The sequence below is a fragment of the Oryctolagus cuniculus genome, chromosome 10 (assembly GCF_964237555.1).
Source record: "Oryctolagus cuniculus chromosome 10, mOryCun1.1, whole genome shotgun sequence".
Lineage (NCBI taxonomy): Eukaryota > Metazoa > Chordata > Mammalia > Lagomorpha > Leporidae > Oryctolagus > Oryctolagus cuniculus.
Genome location: NC_091441.1, coordinates 95,227,523 through 95,244,564, shown reverse-complemented (window position 1 = coordinate 95,244,564; position 17,042 = coordinate 95,227,523). Strand labels below are relative to the sequence as shown.

The following is a 17,042-nucleotide window of genomic DNA, read 5'->3' as shown; positions in this document are numbered from 1 at the left end:
GCGGGAATTGGGGTGCAGTCCTCCCTGCCCAGTGCACCCCCTGTCCTCTCGTCGCCCAGTGCTTCCACATCCGTTTCCCACAGCGGGCTGCTCGCCTCGGAGTCCCAACTGGAAAACAGGATAACCGGACCAGAACTCGGTATCCCAATGCCTGGTTCAGTTTTGGTTTTCCCAGAGTCTGTGGGGTCTGTATGCCCCTTGCTCACAGAGGATGATGATGATGTGATGGCATTAAATATCACAATGTCTGAATCTTACAGAGGCCACAACTGAGCACAGAGAGAAATAAATCTGTAGGGCAGAGAGGGCTGCATGGCAGTCAGCCAGGTCCCTTGGTTTGCTTGTGGACACAGCTCTTAGGGTTAGTTAGGATTTGTTTTCAGCAAAATCAAGTATCTGTCTATGCCATGGGTAGTCAAGGCAATGGCTGCTATGTGCATGAGCACTAAGAGCCTGCTGGGTATAAATGCCTTGCTTTATTTATTTATTTATTTAAATTTTATGTATTTGAGAAGCAGAGTTACAGATAGAGAGAGGGAGAGACAGAGAAAGGTCTTCTATCTGCTGGTTCGCTCCCCAAATGGCCGCAACAGCCCATCCAAAGCGAGGAGCCTAGAGCTTCTTCCAGATCTCCCATGCAAGTGCAGAGGGCCAAGCACTTGAGCCATCTTCCGCTGCTTTCCCAGGCCATTGCAGAGAGCTGGACCGGAAGAGGAACAGCTGGGACTAGAACCGGCACCCATGTAGGAATCCAGCACCACAGGCGGAGGATTAACCCTCTGCACCACAGCACCGGCCCCCTTTGCTGTCTTACACAGGCACTCTGTGAGCCACACAGGACAATGATGGTGACTAAGGAGGGAAGGAGGGCAGGTGGACATCTGGAGCAGCAGCTAAGCTGCCGGCTGGGACACCTGCATCTTGTACCAGAGTAGCTGGGTTTGAGTGCCACCTCTGCTGGCGCCAGCTTCCTGCTAAGGAGGGCCCTAGGGAGCGGCAGGTGATAGTTCAGCTAGCTGGGTCCCTGCCACCCATGTGGGACACCCAGATTGAGTTCCCTGCTCCCAGGCATTTGGGGAGTGAACTGGAAGATGGGAGCTCTCTTTCTGTGTTTCTTTGTCTTTCAAGTAGATAAACTTACAATCAAAACAATGAAAGATCAGGATGCTGATGTGGTTCAGGTCATGGGGTAGGGGGAAGAGGAGTTGGATCTGAGGGAGAGAAGAGAGGATAAAACATCCTTCACCTGCAGCAGATTTGGGAAACCTGTCATCCCTGTCGGTCAGAGGCCACCCACCTGGCCACCAGGGGGTTCCCCTCACCACACTCACACACCTCGGGCCCATCATCGGCCTCCCCTTGGAAGCCCTCCAGGAGATATTTGGACCCGATTCATGCCGGAGAGAAACAGAGTGGCATTTGAGCTCATTGTGAAAGTGCATTGAGAAGGACTCAGGGACACGTTGCAACGTTCAACTCAAGTGTCCAACAATAAACGCAACCATTGCCTGAAGCAGCCCGGGCCGGGCAGCTCGCAAGGATGAAAAGAGAAATTAAATGGCTTGCAGTGATCTTTCCAAAAGCATTCTGGGGCACTCAGCACTCTCAGATGCTGTTGAGAGAAATGAGGTCCCAGGCATGGAACGCCTGTGTAGAGGAGGAGGCCGTACACAGTGATGTGACCCTGGGGCCACTGCATAGCAGCCTCTGGCAGACAGTGCAGCCAGCCTCCATGTGGGGCTCCACGGTTACTTTGTTTTGTCCTCTTCAGTCCCCAGCTGATGCTGGGCCGCTGTAAAACCAACATAGCCAGGAGGGACTTGAAGTCTCATCTCATTGTGTGGGATGCTTGAAGGGCTTTTGGATTGTAGCTTTGCAGTAATTACAGTTGTCTTGCTATGATCCGATCTTTATCTGTGCTCCTTAGAGATGTCTACAGAGCGCCTGCTGGTACATCAGATGTGTGGTAGACATGGGAGACTGAATGAAGCCCTGTCCTAAGGAATTTCACAGTCTTGAGTGGGGACTTAGTTTATTTAATTAGACAGCAGTACATCTAAGGGCTAAGAGCAGGTGTGTCTGAGAATGAGGTGGCAACATGAGATGGCAGAGGGAGCACCCTAAGCTAGTCTCAGCGATGGGTGGTCTGGGGAGGCCTCCCAGGGAGGGCAGACAGTGAGATCCCTTCTGAGGTCCCAGAATGTGGGTGGGAGCATGGTGGGGAGTCACATGATGGATTGAGAGTGGGTCCCCAGTGAAGGGGAGCAGGTACAGCATGCCCAGAGTGAGCAGGGCTGGGAGAGCAGAGGGTAGAAGGGTGGAAGTGTCAGAAAAGAGGAAACTGGGAAGGTGGGAATTGCAGGCGAATTACTGTGGCTTTTTTAAACCTAATTCCTTTTCTTTTTTTTTTTTTTTAAAGATTTATTTATTTGAAAGGCAGAGTTACAGAGAGGCAGAGGCAGAGAAAGAGAGAGATCTTCCATCTTCTGGTTTACTCCCCAAATAGCCTCAAAAGCAAGAGCTTGGCAAATCCAAAGCCAGAAGCTTCTTGTGGGTCTCCCGTGTGGGTACAGAGGCTTGGGCCATCTTCCACTGCTTTCCCAGGCTGTAGCAGAGATCTGGATCACATAGCTGATCCGTTTGAGCAGCTGGGTCTCAAACTGGTGCCCATTTGGGTTGCTAGCACTGCAGACAGTGGTTTTACCCACTATGCCACAGCACCAGCCTCAGATGAATTGCTTTTTGTCACTAGAGTTCAAATCATTTTTTCTCTGAACTATAATCAAAGCTAAACATGAATATTGAAGGTAGATTTCATATTTGGTCTGTTTCTATGCTTTGAATGTGGAAGAGGAGTCAGTAAATTATGACAATTTGGGTCTGAGACTCTCTGGTCCTCATGGAGTGGGCTTATATCTCATGGTGTGTCCCACTGAATCCCCCTCTGTGGCTATGAAAGTTCTCAGAAAAATGTGGAAGAGAAGTCAGTAAATTATGACAATTTGGGTCTGAGACACTGGTCTTATCATAGGTGCACCTGGCCATCCAAGGCTGTCATTCTGTGTGACAAGATGGATCCTAACGGAGCTTCTGCTTTGCCGTTTCAGCACTTCCGGGAGCATCTGGACAAACTTTTTGCCAAAGGAATCGGAATGCTGGACATAGCTCTGAACGAAGCCTTCAACATTCTCAGTGATGTAAGCTCCTCTTTGATTTGCTTTTTCCATCCCCAGGAAAATAGATGGGATTCTAAATAAAAGTTGTGGACTAGCATTGCTGTCAGGCCTAGATGTAACAAATGCGAGTTAGGAGGGTGAGGCCGGTTGGCCATTTATAGCATCTGGGGAGCAGGTGCTGCCCAGTAAGACCAAACCAGCTCCCTGCTGGGGTGAGCTGCTGGTGGATTCTGGGCATGGACGTGTCCGCCCTGCTCCTCTGCTCTCAGGCCATCCGTGTCCCCCAACACTTGATCACTGCATACTTCACTTGGTGAGGTCTCGGTTTCCTCGTGGAGTGGGCTTATATCTCATGGTGTGTCCCACTGAATCCCCCTCTGTGGCTATGAAAGTTCTCAGAAAAATGGAACTAAAAGGTAAGTTTGTTTTTCTGCAAAAAGAAATATTCTAGTTTTTTCTTTTATACTATACTTTTTGAAGATCCCTTCCCATGCATAGATTCCAAATATTTTTGCACCACAATAATACATCTTTTCATTCCATTTTCCCATGCCCTTTGTGAAGTGCCCTGGTGTTAGAGAGCGCTCCACGCTACACCTATCCTTCCCCTCCTCCACCCTTGGGAGACTTGCAATAGGCAGTCGGGTAGCAAAGCTTCAGTTAGTACTGCAGGAAGGACACTGACTTAAGCAGATAGTTCTCACACTTTTCTCAACAAAGAACCCACTTTCCAAGCAGTGCCCATAACCTGCTGTGAAACACGCTGGGAAATCCGGAGCTGGTGATTCTGACCCTGGTCTCGAATTGCATTAGTCTGGAAGAACATGTTTCTGCTGTTTTCTGGTTACCCTTGGTGGGGGTAGTCAGAAGAATAATGACTAGCTTGTATTATCTATGTAACCAGCATATGTAGTATGCTTTTAATGGCAGACACTGGGAATACACAGTGAACAGACTAGGCAATGTCTTTGCCTCAGTGGAGCTTACATTTTGTGCAAAGGTCAGAAAATTATGGATCACAAGGCACATCCAGGCTGCATCTTGTTTTGTGAAATGATGTGCTATAAAGTTTTATTGTCACACAGCTGTGCCCACACATTCATGTATTGTCTGTGGGCGCTCTTGTGCTACACCTGCTGAGCTGATGATTTGATTAATTGGCTTGTAAAGTATAAAACATCTTCTTAGTGGGCCTCTCTGGAAAATGTGAGCTGACCCCGGTTCTCGTGGGAGGAGACCGGTGAGGTGAGCGTGAGTGAGTACATGACAGCGCTGTTGGCTCTCTTACAATAAGGAGTTCTGGGATGAGAGAATTGCTGGTTCATACGGGGAGGTCAGGGAAGCTCTGTATGAGGAGGTGAGGTTGGCCTAGAGACCTGAAGGAAATGAGGGAGCAGCTACGTGGACATCTTGAGGAAGATGGGATGAAACAGTGGGTGCAAAGGTCCTGAAGCAGGTATGGTTGGCAGATGTGCAATACGGCAAGGAGACCGGTGTGAGGAGAGCCAAGGAGGGGAAGCAGAGGACGCTGGAGCTCGGGATCAATCCTGTAGACTCTCAGAGGCTCTCCCGAGGACATTGGCTCTCGGTCTGTGCGGAATGCAAAGCCCTTGGAGAGTGAGCCGAGCATGACATGATCTTGGGCTTGAGCAGCGTTTTGCTAGCTGCTGTGTTTGGAGGCAGCTCTAGGAAGCCAGAGGCTGTTAAATTATCTGGGGGAAAGATGACGATGACTTGGACCAGGAGGTAGCAGAGAGTGAATCAAGCAGAAATAGAAACCACTGTAGGTACTTCGAACAGTAGCACTGTGGTTCAGGGAACTGGTTGCATAGGGAATGGAAAAGCTGAGACCCAGACAGGGAGTGAAGCCAGCCACAGATTAGCACCAACAGGGCACAGCTCCTCTTTGGGGCTGGGGTCTAACAGGCAGGAGGGAGGGGTGACAGCAGAGCCCTGTCCCCGTGGCTCCCTCGATGGTCATCAGACCATGGGAGAGGCTGCCCAGCAATAACTGCGGTCACAGGGGGAAGGGTAGGCCTGTGGAAGCTGGAGCTGTAGGGGAGACACTGCCACCGAGAGTGCCGACCCCCAGAGCTGACAAGCATCTTAGACAAACCTTGGGTTTTCCTGGGTTCCCTCATAGGAGCAATCATGGGCAAACCTTATTAGAAGTGTTGTGGAGCCCAGGAAATGTGGATGAAGGGAAAAGGCCTAGGGGTGTGCTGAGAGCAAACAGGCATTAAATGGAGCAGGATGAGGTTTGGAGCATGAGCTGGGAGCACTCCTATGGCCACGGTAGGTCTTCAGGCAGCTCCACAGTGGGGGGGCTGTTGTCACTTTGCAGGTGAGCCAAGCAAGGCTTCGGCAGCTGAGTGATTAGCTCCATGTTGCCCAGCTTGCATGTGCTGCTTCGGAGCTGGCTCCAAAACTCAGGGTTTTCATTCTCTGTTACACTGTTCTCTCAAGCCCTCGTTTCTAGACTCTCGCTTGCAATATTGTCTTTTGGGACAAAGAAGGCCATTTAGGGCTCAGTCTTGAGCCAGTGTTATAATTGCTGGGGAGAAGAGAAAAGTAGGGAGGGGAGGTGCCAAGATGACCTCCTCGACGTAAACCCAAAGCCATCCCCTTTCCCTTCCCTGCAGGGCTGTTGGATACAGGTGATTAATGTTTATGTGAGAGTCCATGTTTTGGACAGTGCTTCTCTGTTAACAGTGTGTTAGTCATCTAGAAATGGAGCAGGCCAGGGCGGAGAGCCAGGCTGCTCCTTTCCATTCTGGTGTGAACCCTGAGTAGGCACCTTCTCTGGGCTCAGAGACGTGCATCTTAGCAGGTTCATTTGGCTGGCAATATTGCTAAGACTTGTCACGTGTTGAAAATCCACTCCTTTTTTTCCCCTCTCAGAAACCTAGAGGCTAGAACAGGAGGCGTCCACTCTATACCACGAGTCCCTTGTTTAGAAGTCTGCCCTGCTGTGAGTTTTTGTTTTCCCACTCTCTGGCCTACGTGAGGAAGGAGACCATTGTCCTGGGGTTAAGTCTGTGGGCTCTGGAGTCAGCCTGGCAGGGCTGAGAAGCCCGACTTGGCCAGAGCTTGCTGTGTGTGACCTGAAAAAATCAGTCTCTGTCTAACCCTTACTTTCCTCATCTGTAATGTGGAGATAGGGTGGCCCCATACATGACAAGGCCTGGTGCAAAATGAAAACTCAGAGGCCCCTGTTCCCAGGTTTTGAGAGCAAGCACAGGGTACGCAGCGTGGAGCTCAGGGTGCGGCCCCTGCAGCTGTGCTCATCACACACGCCCATGGAGCTGGTCCTGGTACCCCCTTGCTTGAGGGCTTGATGAAATGGAGCCTGGCTCCTTTCAGCAGTGGGGTGGCCTCGGCTCTGGTGGGCTTGGGCCACTGCTGCTGCTCTTGATGTTTGGGCCTGCCCCCTACTCATGTCCTCAGGCCTGTCTGCTTTGCTTCCCTTCAGCTTCTCCCCAGCCACTTGTTCTCGCCTGCCACCCTGTCTCTGTCCATCCTGTCCTCTTACCTGTTTGCTCTTTGACACTGCTCAGCCGCTGTTCTCTGTTTCATGCCCTGTTACACACTACTCTGCCAAGGTACTCCAGCACAAGGCTGGGGTCTGTGTGGGAGATGACCTTGTCCTCCCGGAGAGTCCTCCTGGGGGCGCACAGTGCACTTGCACATGTGACAGGTGCTGAGAAGCCTCTCAGTGAGCAGACCTTGTGATCCTGGGTTTGCGCTAGTGCCCACACTTACCCAGCACCTCCTAGACTCAGTGGCAGCATCTTGAAGAAGTCACAGCTCAACGAGCACCTACATATCTGGGCTTCTCCTTGTATTCTCCAAGAGGCTCTCAATTCACACCCCTACAGGGACTGCTGAGACACAGAGAAACCAGCAACAGCGGTGACTTTCCCCTTGAAGACTTGTGACGGAAGCAATTTTGAACAGGAACACCCCCACCCCATCCACCCACTTGCCTTGTCTTCACTTGCAGACACCCACCTGGAACCCAGCCAGTCAGGAAGCCAGGGTGCTGAGTGTAAGCCCCAGAAAGGAAGAAACTGAAGTACCAGTAAATGCCACACACATCTCTGCTTGAGACTGTTGGCTGTTGGCACCGTATTCTCTTGAGTGCACCTGTACCCCCTGGAGAGAAACATTTCCATCCCATCTTTTGCCACTGGATTTTTTAAATAGCCAAATTTTTGACAAACACAGGGCTGGTTAATCTCCCATGAAAATGAAGTGTTATCTGTTTTCCACTTCATCAGTATGACCTTTAAGAGATATAATTCTCTTCCTGCATATTATGTCCGCCTCTGCACACCATTATGAAATAAAAAGCTATTTTTCACACACACATACACATGCAGAGAGAGAATTGAAATTGTGCTTGTAGCTGAGCTTAGAATGGTTCAGAAGTTACTATAATTAAATGGAGTTAATTCTGTCCTGCCATTACCTGCATTTCAGTTTGAATATTTGCTCAGATGACTTAAAGGCTTGTATTTGTTGATACAAATGACTTTGAAAGGAACATTCAAATAAACTTCTAAGCCCCTTCTAGCCATTGATCTCCACTGCATTCATTAGATTCTGTAAGAACACAGGGCCAGTTCTCTACAGCAGTTAGCATCTACCTTATCATGTGACAACTGCAATTATCTTTTTTGGCGATGAATGTGATCTTTGCAGTGATTACCTTTTAAAATTTTTTCTTAGCCAATTAAATAAAATTCGGTGACATTTCAAAGACTGTTAATCACAACCAAACGCTCTAAATGTCAGGATGCATTGAAATTTTCACAGCTAACTGATGAATCACTGAGCTAATTGTAGTTCATCATCGGGTCCTTGTCATTGTTATTATTATGGAAAACACTTTCATCACTCTTGCTATTCAATAAAAAAAAAGTTTGAGACAAATATGAAGAGAAGAGATATTACTCATCAAAGCGTTTGAATTTAATTGCATTCTTCAAAATTCTCCAGCAACACATTGCAGCAGAGATTATCAGGGACTTCTCCAGAGAGGAAAGTCATGTGTTTAAATAAACAGCTCCTGGCAGGCTTTTCCTCTCGTCTACATTATTCCGATATCTTCACTTCCCTCTCTTCCTTTCTTTTTGTGCTCAGGATGTTTTCAAATGAGCGGGTGGCAGGAACAACAACCTGGGGGCATCACGGCTCTCATCCCTTCTGGAGCTCCAGCTACCAGATGCACAGAGAGGCCATCTTTGCTCAGTGCTTGGCCACCTGCACTGAGCCCGTTCAGTGGTGGGAAGGGTGAGCTGAATGCAGCCCCCTTAAAGGCGCTCTAGAATAACTCACAGCTAAGACCAGGCTACCAGGCTGCCTCTTCCTACTCAACAAGGAGTAAGACGCATGATCACAGCACAGGTCTTGTAGCATCTCAGAGTAAAAAGGACAAAGTTGGACTATTTGACTATTTATTGAAACTGAAAGCTGGTTAAACATGGCTCTTCCAATGGGGAGAGGGCTCGATTAGGAGCCCTACCATGTGTCACCCTCTGCTTAAGGATGTCCATTGCAGAGTAGATTCTAAAGCTATACTGGATTGAAATGTGAGACCTGCCACGCAGTAGCTGTGTAACCTTGGAGTTAGCTATTCTCTCTGTTTCTCAGTTTCCCCAGCAATAAAGTAGATATAGCGATAGCATCGCCCTCGGAAGGTAAGAAGGATTAAGTAAGTTAGAGATTTACCCAACGTTTAATGTATGCTCAGCCTATGTTGTAACAATCGCATGAGGATGTTATTCATGTCTCACAATGGAAGAAGTGAAGGCTCAGGAATGAGAACTTACGTGAGGCACTTAGCCATGGTGCTGGGATGAGACTGGGTACTTTCTAGTGTTCTGTGCTACCCCAGGCATATGCTGAGTTAGATTTGCTCTGTTCCAAGGCAGTTGCTTCCATCCATCCATCCATGCATTCAGTTAGTTATGTCTTCTCTCAGCCTACTGCAGCTTCAAATTCCACATCAGACTTCTACATGTACGGAGGCTGGGCATGGATGACTTCAACCTGAATGCTTTATTAGATCTCTGCTTCCCCAGTGGCCAGCCAGCAAAGCCAGGATCAGCCTCAGCCTTCCCCGTCGTCCTGGCCAATAGGTTGCGGTGTCAGACACGCTCCTACTCCGTGCCTCTGCTGTTCCTGTGTGCTTTCTCCTGAATACCCGCCCCCAGATGCTCACCTCCTCCAGGTCTTATTCGAATGTCACCTTCTCAGTGAGGTGTTCCCTGACTGCTTTTTCTGAAATCCCCCCTCCTCATTTGCTGTCCTCCTTCCCTGCTTTTTCCCTGCCCACTGGGCCATCATTGTCAGACATATCTCATTTGTGTGTGTCTTCCCACAGAGGTTCCATGGCTGCAAGAAAGAGGGGATTTTTGTCTGTTTCACTCCCAGCACTGTGTATGCACTTGATAAATAATTTTAGAATAAAGGAATACATTTAGCACACTACAGTGGAGGGAGTTTTTACTCCTTAAGGTGAAAGACTTTCTGTGTGTTTTCCATGCCTCAGTGATGTCATATCATAAGATCGTAAAAGTGCATAGTGTTACTTTGAATTGCATCCTCAATAGTATTCATTAAAGGAAGTTTTCACCCCTGAGTCAGGGAAGGATACAGAGCTCTGGCAACCATATATGGCCAGGGTAGCTGCCCCTCACAAATGCTGCAGCTTTGACAATGCTGCATAAAGCTCAGCATTGACATTCAAGGTTTTGTGCACCAGCAGCCTCAGTCCTGGAACTTCATTATGCTCTGTGTACCGACATAAAGCTAATACATAATGTTTCATGCTAACAATATATATTTAAGACAAACCTTTAGGAAATAGTGCTTCGGCCTCTAATATTAATTGTCATGTTCCTGACTTTATTCTCTAATTGTCCAAAATCTCCTTGATTTTATTATGCAGTACATTCCTTAGCTTTCAGACCCATTTTGACTTTTGTAGGTATTTATTTCTTTCTTTGAAAGGCAAAACTACAGAGGCAGAGAGAGGAAGACAGGGAGAGAAGGATGTCTTCCAATATGCCCACTGAGATTTTGAAAAAGATGTTACCTTTCAGATATCCCCCGACTATATAATGTCTCCCTGAAAGGTTCTTGGCCTTGTTGTCTAAAATATGATCCATACTTGAAAGTAAGATAGGTTTTTTCATCCTAGAATCTTACTTTCACCCTCTGTGTGGCTTTTTTGAGCGGCAGATAGAGAGATACAGAGCTCCTGTACTGGTTCACTCAGCTGGGCCTGGGTCAGGTCAGCTCTGGGAGTGAGGAACTCAAGCCGGGTCTCCCAGGTTGGTGGCAGGACCCCATTACTTGAGTCCTCACCACTGCCCTCCAGGGTGCACATCAGCAGGAAGCTGGAATCAGGAGCCTGATACTTTGATGTGGGACACGGGCATCGTCACTGATGTTGTAACCTCTGTGCCAAACTCCCACCCCGTGCCTGTGTGGTTTTTAATCCTTCTTGCAGTCCTCACTTAGGTTCAGGTTGCCAGCGCAGATGTGGCGATCTGTGTCTCAGTGACTTCTGTTTCCATGTTGCGCAATGAGCTCTTCTTCTGAGAGGCTCCCTAAGCCCACACTGTCATACCTCCAGCTCCTCACAGATACGTGCAGTTCTCTGACATGCATTTCATTTCCAACTTGTTTCCTTGCACAGTTCAACCATACGGGACAAGGAAGTATCTGCAGCCAGGCCATCATGCTCATAACTGACGGTGCAGTGGACACCTATGACACCATCTTTGCGAAATACAATTGGCCGGATCGCAAGGTAAGTTGCTCTCAGTGGTGGACGTGCACAGGAGCCCATGAAGAGTCTTCCCTGTGAGCCCCAGATGCTCCACCGAGAAGTGCCCATGTAGACTTAATCTCATCATGACCCATGTCTTCTCATGCCTTGTGTTTTTTGGTTGACTGAGAAGAAAACTCTAGCTTTCCTTATTTTTTGAAAGGAATCTCTTTCAGGGGAGGAAAGAGAAACACATGAAGACATGTTTGTGAAATGATTCATTGTGAAGTACCCTGCCTCCCTCCTACACAATGCTTCTCTTTGTTTTTCTGCTCCTTGGAGCCAGAGCTATTCAGTGGACTCCACAGCTTTGGGGTTGTAAAAGTCAGCCTTGGGGTCTTACAGCCATCTCCTTTGTACTGTGTTTCTGTCTTTCCTCCCTGGGCCCCCATTACCACCTAGAACCTTCCCTCCATCCTCCTATTCTGTTCCCAACTCTTGTCAAAGCTCATCTCTCCTCTGTTCTCATCTGTGCTTTGCTGTCCAAGTTGGGCTTCATTTATCTGATGAGCCCATATGTTTAGTATTAATTATTATTACTGGAATGCCTCAGTTCAGAGATTCCTTAAGCTGTGAACCAGTCTGAGTTGCCTGGAGAGGTTTTTAAATTGAAGATACCTGAACTCTACCCTGCACCCACAGAACCAAATATCCCTGGCAAGGTGGCCCAGTAGTTCCTGTCTTTAGAAAGTTTTTCAGATGGACACTGGCTAGCAGATTGGCGATTTGTGATCACCATCTCAGCTGAGGGTAGAGCTTTAGCAGTGAAGAGTGTTTCTTCAAGGCTGTACAAACAAGAAGTGAGCTCAGGAGAGAGAAGAATAGATCACGCACAACAGTGGTTCTCAAAGCCTCAGCGTCACCTGCGGGGCCTGCCCCCCACTCCCAGTGCTTCAGATTCAGCAGGGCTGCCTGGGGCCTGAGAGTTTACGAGTTCTGCCCCAAGCACTTCCCTGCTAGGAATCAGGTTTGCTCTTCTGTGGACACTGGCACCTTGCTTCCTTCTGTTTAGCTTCACAAGGACCCTGGTCTTCCCTCCATCAAATCCGTGCGCAGGTGTGTGGTTCTTGCTGCATATTCTTTTTTTTTTTTCCTTTTTAATGATTTGTTTATCTATTTGAAAGATAGAGAGGAAAAGGCAGAAAGAAAGAGATCTTACATACGCTGGTTCACTCCCGCACTGGCTATAAAGGCCAAGGTGGGCCAGGATGAAGGCAGGACCCCATGTGGTCTCCCATGTAGGTGGCAGGGGCCCAAGCACTCAGGCCATCTTCTGCTGCCTTTCCCAGGCCATTAGCAGGGAGCTCGATCAGAAGTGGAGCAGCCGGGACATGAACCATCACCCACCTGGGATGCTAGCCTCACATGTGGTGTCTTAACCTGCTATGCCGCAAATGCCAGGTTCTCCCACACTCTTTTGAAAAACTGTGGAACATTGTGCAGCATTTACAAGTCTGGAGAGATCATGAGCAATGGTTTAGTTTCGAGGGCATGCCTGACACTGTGGGGCCAACATTCCCAGATGGCAGTGAATGATGGGAACTGAGAAGTGGCCACCTGCTGATAGCCAGTGCTGAACTCTGGGCCGTGACCCTTGCTGCTCTCCATTGTTTATCCTTTGTCTACTCATTTGCCTTACCTGCCCATAGGTGTGGAGTTCCTACATCACCAGCCGTGTGCTGCTTCCCAGGCAGGCTGTGGATTTGTCCCATTCTCTTAGGACTGGCCTGAGCCTTCCTCTTCCAGCCAAAAGCCATTTCTCTGATCTGTCAACTCTGACTGCTAGGAGTTGTCTTGGCCTTTCTCATTGTTGTGCAGTGAGTCTATGAGTACAGCTTCTCTGCTTCTGAAACACCCAGCCACCCTACACTGCATGCATCACAGTCCGACAGAGAAGTGTGGTGCAGCCAGCCTGGGGTGGCTTCAAGAGTTCTGCCCCCTAGTGTTTATGTCCGGTATCTCATCTCTGAATAGCAGCTTCAACAACAGTTTTCAAATTGAAAAGGCTTAATCAAATTCCAATAAAAAGTCCTGACCATACCATCTTTTTTCTTCTTAATTTCACTAGTATGTTCTGCTGGAGTGTGGGCAGGACCTGTGATTTGATTCTAACCAACAAAATCTTATAAAGGTGAAGGGATTTTGTTTGCACTGGGTTGATTTTTAAGCCAAAGGGATATCACCCAAGGAGTTTTATTGAAAACTCTTCCAAGAGAATCTGGGCCTTCCATGAGTATAGAGAGACACTCCTTGTTGATGGAATGAAGTACTGGCGAAGAACTGTAGATAATTTCCAGGAGCTGACACTGACCTCAGCTAGAGCCAGAAAAATAACGGGGCCCTCAGTCTGATAGCCAGAGAAATCTGCCAGCTGACTGAGCTTGGAGGTCAGTTCTTCCCCACCCGAGCCTCCAGATGAAAACACAGCCCAGGTAGCACCTTCACTGAAGCCTTGTAAGACCAAGAGCAGAGGATCCAGCTAGGTGGTGCATGGACTCCTGGCCCATGGGAAATGCCAGGTGGCCAGTATTTTTTAAGCTGCAGTGGTTTTGGTTTTGGTCATTGCTTACACAGCAATAAAAAAGTAGTGCAAGAAAAGAGGAGATGGGAGAACAGAAAATCACTCAGCAGAGCAGTGCTATAAAAGCCCCAGTTAGAGGAGGACTTTGGTGCCATGGTGAAGATGCGACTTGGTTCACCTCCACCCCGTATCATAGTGCACAGTTCAAGTCCCAGCTCCGTACCTGATTCCAGCTTCCTGCTAATGCACACCCTGGCAGGCATCAGGGCTGGTTTAATACTTGGATCTCTGCTATCCGCATGGGAGACTTAGATTGAATTTCTGGCTCTTGGCTTCAGCCTGGACTAACCCTGGCTGTTTCAGGTATTCGAGGAATGACCCAGCACTGGGAGATCAGTCTCTGTCACTTTCTTTCTCTGTATCTCTCTCCTTTTCACTGTTTCTCTACTGAAAAATAGATAAAACTTTTTAAAATAGCCCCACTCCAGCAGGACTTAACCTAACATCAATTTATTGTTTCTGTGGGTTACCCCTGGTGGCCATTCTGTTCTACATGGTATGTCGGGTGTGTCAGGTGGAGTCCCTGATGAAGCTGCATCCAGCTGTGAGCTCAGCTGGGCTGCCTTGCTTCTCTCCCCTCCCTGTGGCTTCTCCCTCTCTCTCTATGCAGTGTCTAATCCTCCAGGAAAACACTGCGTGCCCACTCCCCCAGGATGGTAGCCTGGGCTTCCTTACAGTATGGCAGCTGGGAAAGCAGCAGGAAATGGGGAAGAGGCCAAGGTTGCACTGGTGGGTATCTTGTTGAAAAAACTACCTACCGCCTAGGCAGGGCCTGGCTCCAGGAGATGGTTCAGAGCAAGCTAGAAGAAGGAGTGCATTATGGGTGATTTATAGTGAGTCTATGCAGGCAGCATCATCATGGCCTGTGCAATGTGTCCCTTGCCAGCATTTCATTTCTGAGAGCAGAAATGAGGAGCTATTTATTCATTTACTGGATGCCATTTACTTTTGCTTAATATCTATTGGTTAGTGGCTTAACGGTTGCTCTTACACATTTGGGATAAAATATGAACTCCTGAATGTAAAGGGACTCGTTCCAGAATCTGCTCAAGAAATAAGCTGCATGCATTTAAATTAGACAAATGGCCTTGCTTGCCATCTCTGTGGTTGTTCTTATAGCTTAAAAAAATAGCTGTGGGATTATTTATCAGGAATGCCCCTGATATGCATAAGATGGAGAAGGAATACTTGGATAGTGAAGAAAATGATTAGTGGTTTAAATGATTAGTGAACAAAATTATTTGAGTGGCTTAAAGAAAGAGATGAAAGTGATGACTCCTAGACCAATTCAGGCCCATTGATAGCTGTTGCAGCCTGTGAGCTGTCAGTCATGTAAGTGGAGGGGTGGAGGTGGATGGTAGACACTTGTCTTCACGCTGCGACAGCTCTCCCCAGAGTGTGTACTGACCCTTTCTGCTCTTCTGCAATAGGTAGCTCTCTTTCTTCTCTCCCTCCAACTCACTTCTCCTTCAGTACTGCCATCAGCACTGGGATACTGTGCATACTGATGGGGATTATCCAGAAGTAGAGTGGCTGCAGGCTGCCCAATTGTGGACTGGAACCCAAGGCCTAAATGCAGGGTCTTCATAAATACTAAGCTGACTGGCCCTTTGAACCTGGTTTTGGTGGGGAGGCCTGGGCACGCAGTGGACCATAACAGCTTTCTGCTCACTGGACTAGCAGAGGCAACCCTCCAGGAATCAGATCTCTTTGCAAAAGCTCAGGAAACCAGAGACTCTGTCTTAGCTGAGGGTGCTGTAACAAACCATAAATCATGTAGCCTATTAAGAACAGAAATTTATTTCTCCCAATTCTCCCTACTGGAAGTTTGATATCAGGGTGCCAGCATGGTCAGGTTCTGGCGAGGGCCCTCTACCAACCTGCACGCTGTCAGCTTCTCGTTGTATCCTCCTATGGTGGAGAGTAGAGTGGAGGGACAGTCTCTTTTGTGACTCCTGAAAGGACACTAATCCCATTCGTGAAGACTCTAACCTTAAGACTTCTTCTAATCTTCATCCCCTCCCAAAGGCGCCAGCTCCTAACACTGTCTCATTTCGGGTTTCAACATGTGAATTTTGGAAGGACACACACAATCAAGTGTTAACATTCCCTGAATTCCAGCAAAATGGAATCTCCATAATCCTCATACTGTGGGGATCAAATAAAACCACCCCATCTTAGTACATCTGATTTAGGGAATGAGAATTGGCAAATAGTAGAGCACATTGTTACTTGTTTTTACTGTAGCTCAACAGGGACACGCTCACTGCCTGTGTGTACAGTGTGGATGGTGACCCGTGTTCATAGCTCCCCCTTGCCAAGGCTCTGGCGGGAGCAATGGAAGCAGTGCTGCAATGCTCTGTGGACCTCCTCTCCATACAGGCAGCCAGTGATAGCTCCTTCTTATCGATTGCTACGTGTCAGGTGCTTCTCTAAATACTTCCTATGTGTTTAATTCTCATAGAAACCACATGAGAATTAACAGGATACAATTACTATCTCCAGTTCCCAGGGGAGGAAAGCAAAGTGCCATGAGGCTGAATGACTAGCTGATTCAGGGCTGCACAAGGGAGGCCCCTGCAGTCCAACGCTAAGCCTTCTCCTTCACTAGGGTGAGACATCATAAGGCTGAAGCAAAATAAAATGACCTCCGGTCAGAGGAATCGCTGTCTATCCTGTGCACATTGGGACCAGGACGGTCAGTCCATCCCCTTGGCCTCCCTGTCCCCAAGTGCGGGTTGGTACTGTGTGCAGAACGTCGGAGATTCAGTGCTCTCACATGGAGAGGCAGGGGACAGCAAATTGCATGGCCTCAGGACAAGGCTGTCTGTGGCTGCCATGAAGATTCTCCTCTTCTAGAATGGCAGGGGGCTTCTTTGTTGTGTGCTGTGTGCTTTAGTACCATTTATCTCAAAGACGGAAGCAAGGGTGACAGCTGTGAGATTCATGGAGAGCACACCAGGGCTCAAGTCCACAGAGTACTTGATGGAAATTGCAAGGAAGGGGAAAAAAGAACTCTTGGTTTGGGGATAGAGGGGATCCCTTGATCATAGACTGGTTTGGGGCGTGAGGCTTTGAAGGTCTTCTGGAAATCCTGCTGAATGTCACTGTACTCTTAGGACAGCATTGTGGCATAGGGGGTAAGCCACCACTTGGGACACCTGCATCCCATATGGGCGCCGGGTCTGGTCCTGGCTGCTCCACTTCTGATCCAGCTCTCTGCTAACGTTCTGAGAAAGCAGCTGGAGATGGTGCAAGTAGTGGGGCCCCAGCACCCACATGGGAGACCTGGAAGAAGGTCCAGACTTCAGCCTGTTCCAGCCCTGGCCATTGCCACCATTTGGAGAGTGAACCAGGGGATGGAAGATCTCTTTATCTCTCTGTAACTCTGCCTTTCAAGAAAAAAATAAATCAACAAAAGAAGTCGGTGAGCTAGTGTCGCATA

At 48.3% G+C, this 17,042-nt stretch overlaps 1 protein-coding gene across 4 annotated transcripts in view; it reads left to right on the top strand.

Annotated features, from left to right (window-relative positions):
- The window catches only part of CACNA2D3 (calcium voltage-gated channel auxiliary subunit alpha2delta 3), an 879,489-nt gene that overhangs the window by 462,143 nt on the left and 400,304 nt on the right, over positions 1-17,042 (top strand). For all 4 annotated transcript variants that reach the window (XM_051851530.2, XM_051851531.2, XM_051851529.2 and 1 more), the window contains exons 10-11: positions 3,108-3,197; positions 10,885-10,998. In XM_051851530.2, coding sequence (XP_051707490.1) covers positions 3,108-3,197; positions 10,885-10,998 — 204 coding nt within the window. The remainder of the gene's footprint in view (positions 1-3,107; positions 3,198-10,884; positions 10,999-17,042) is intronic.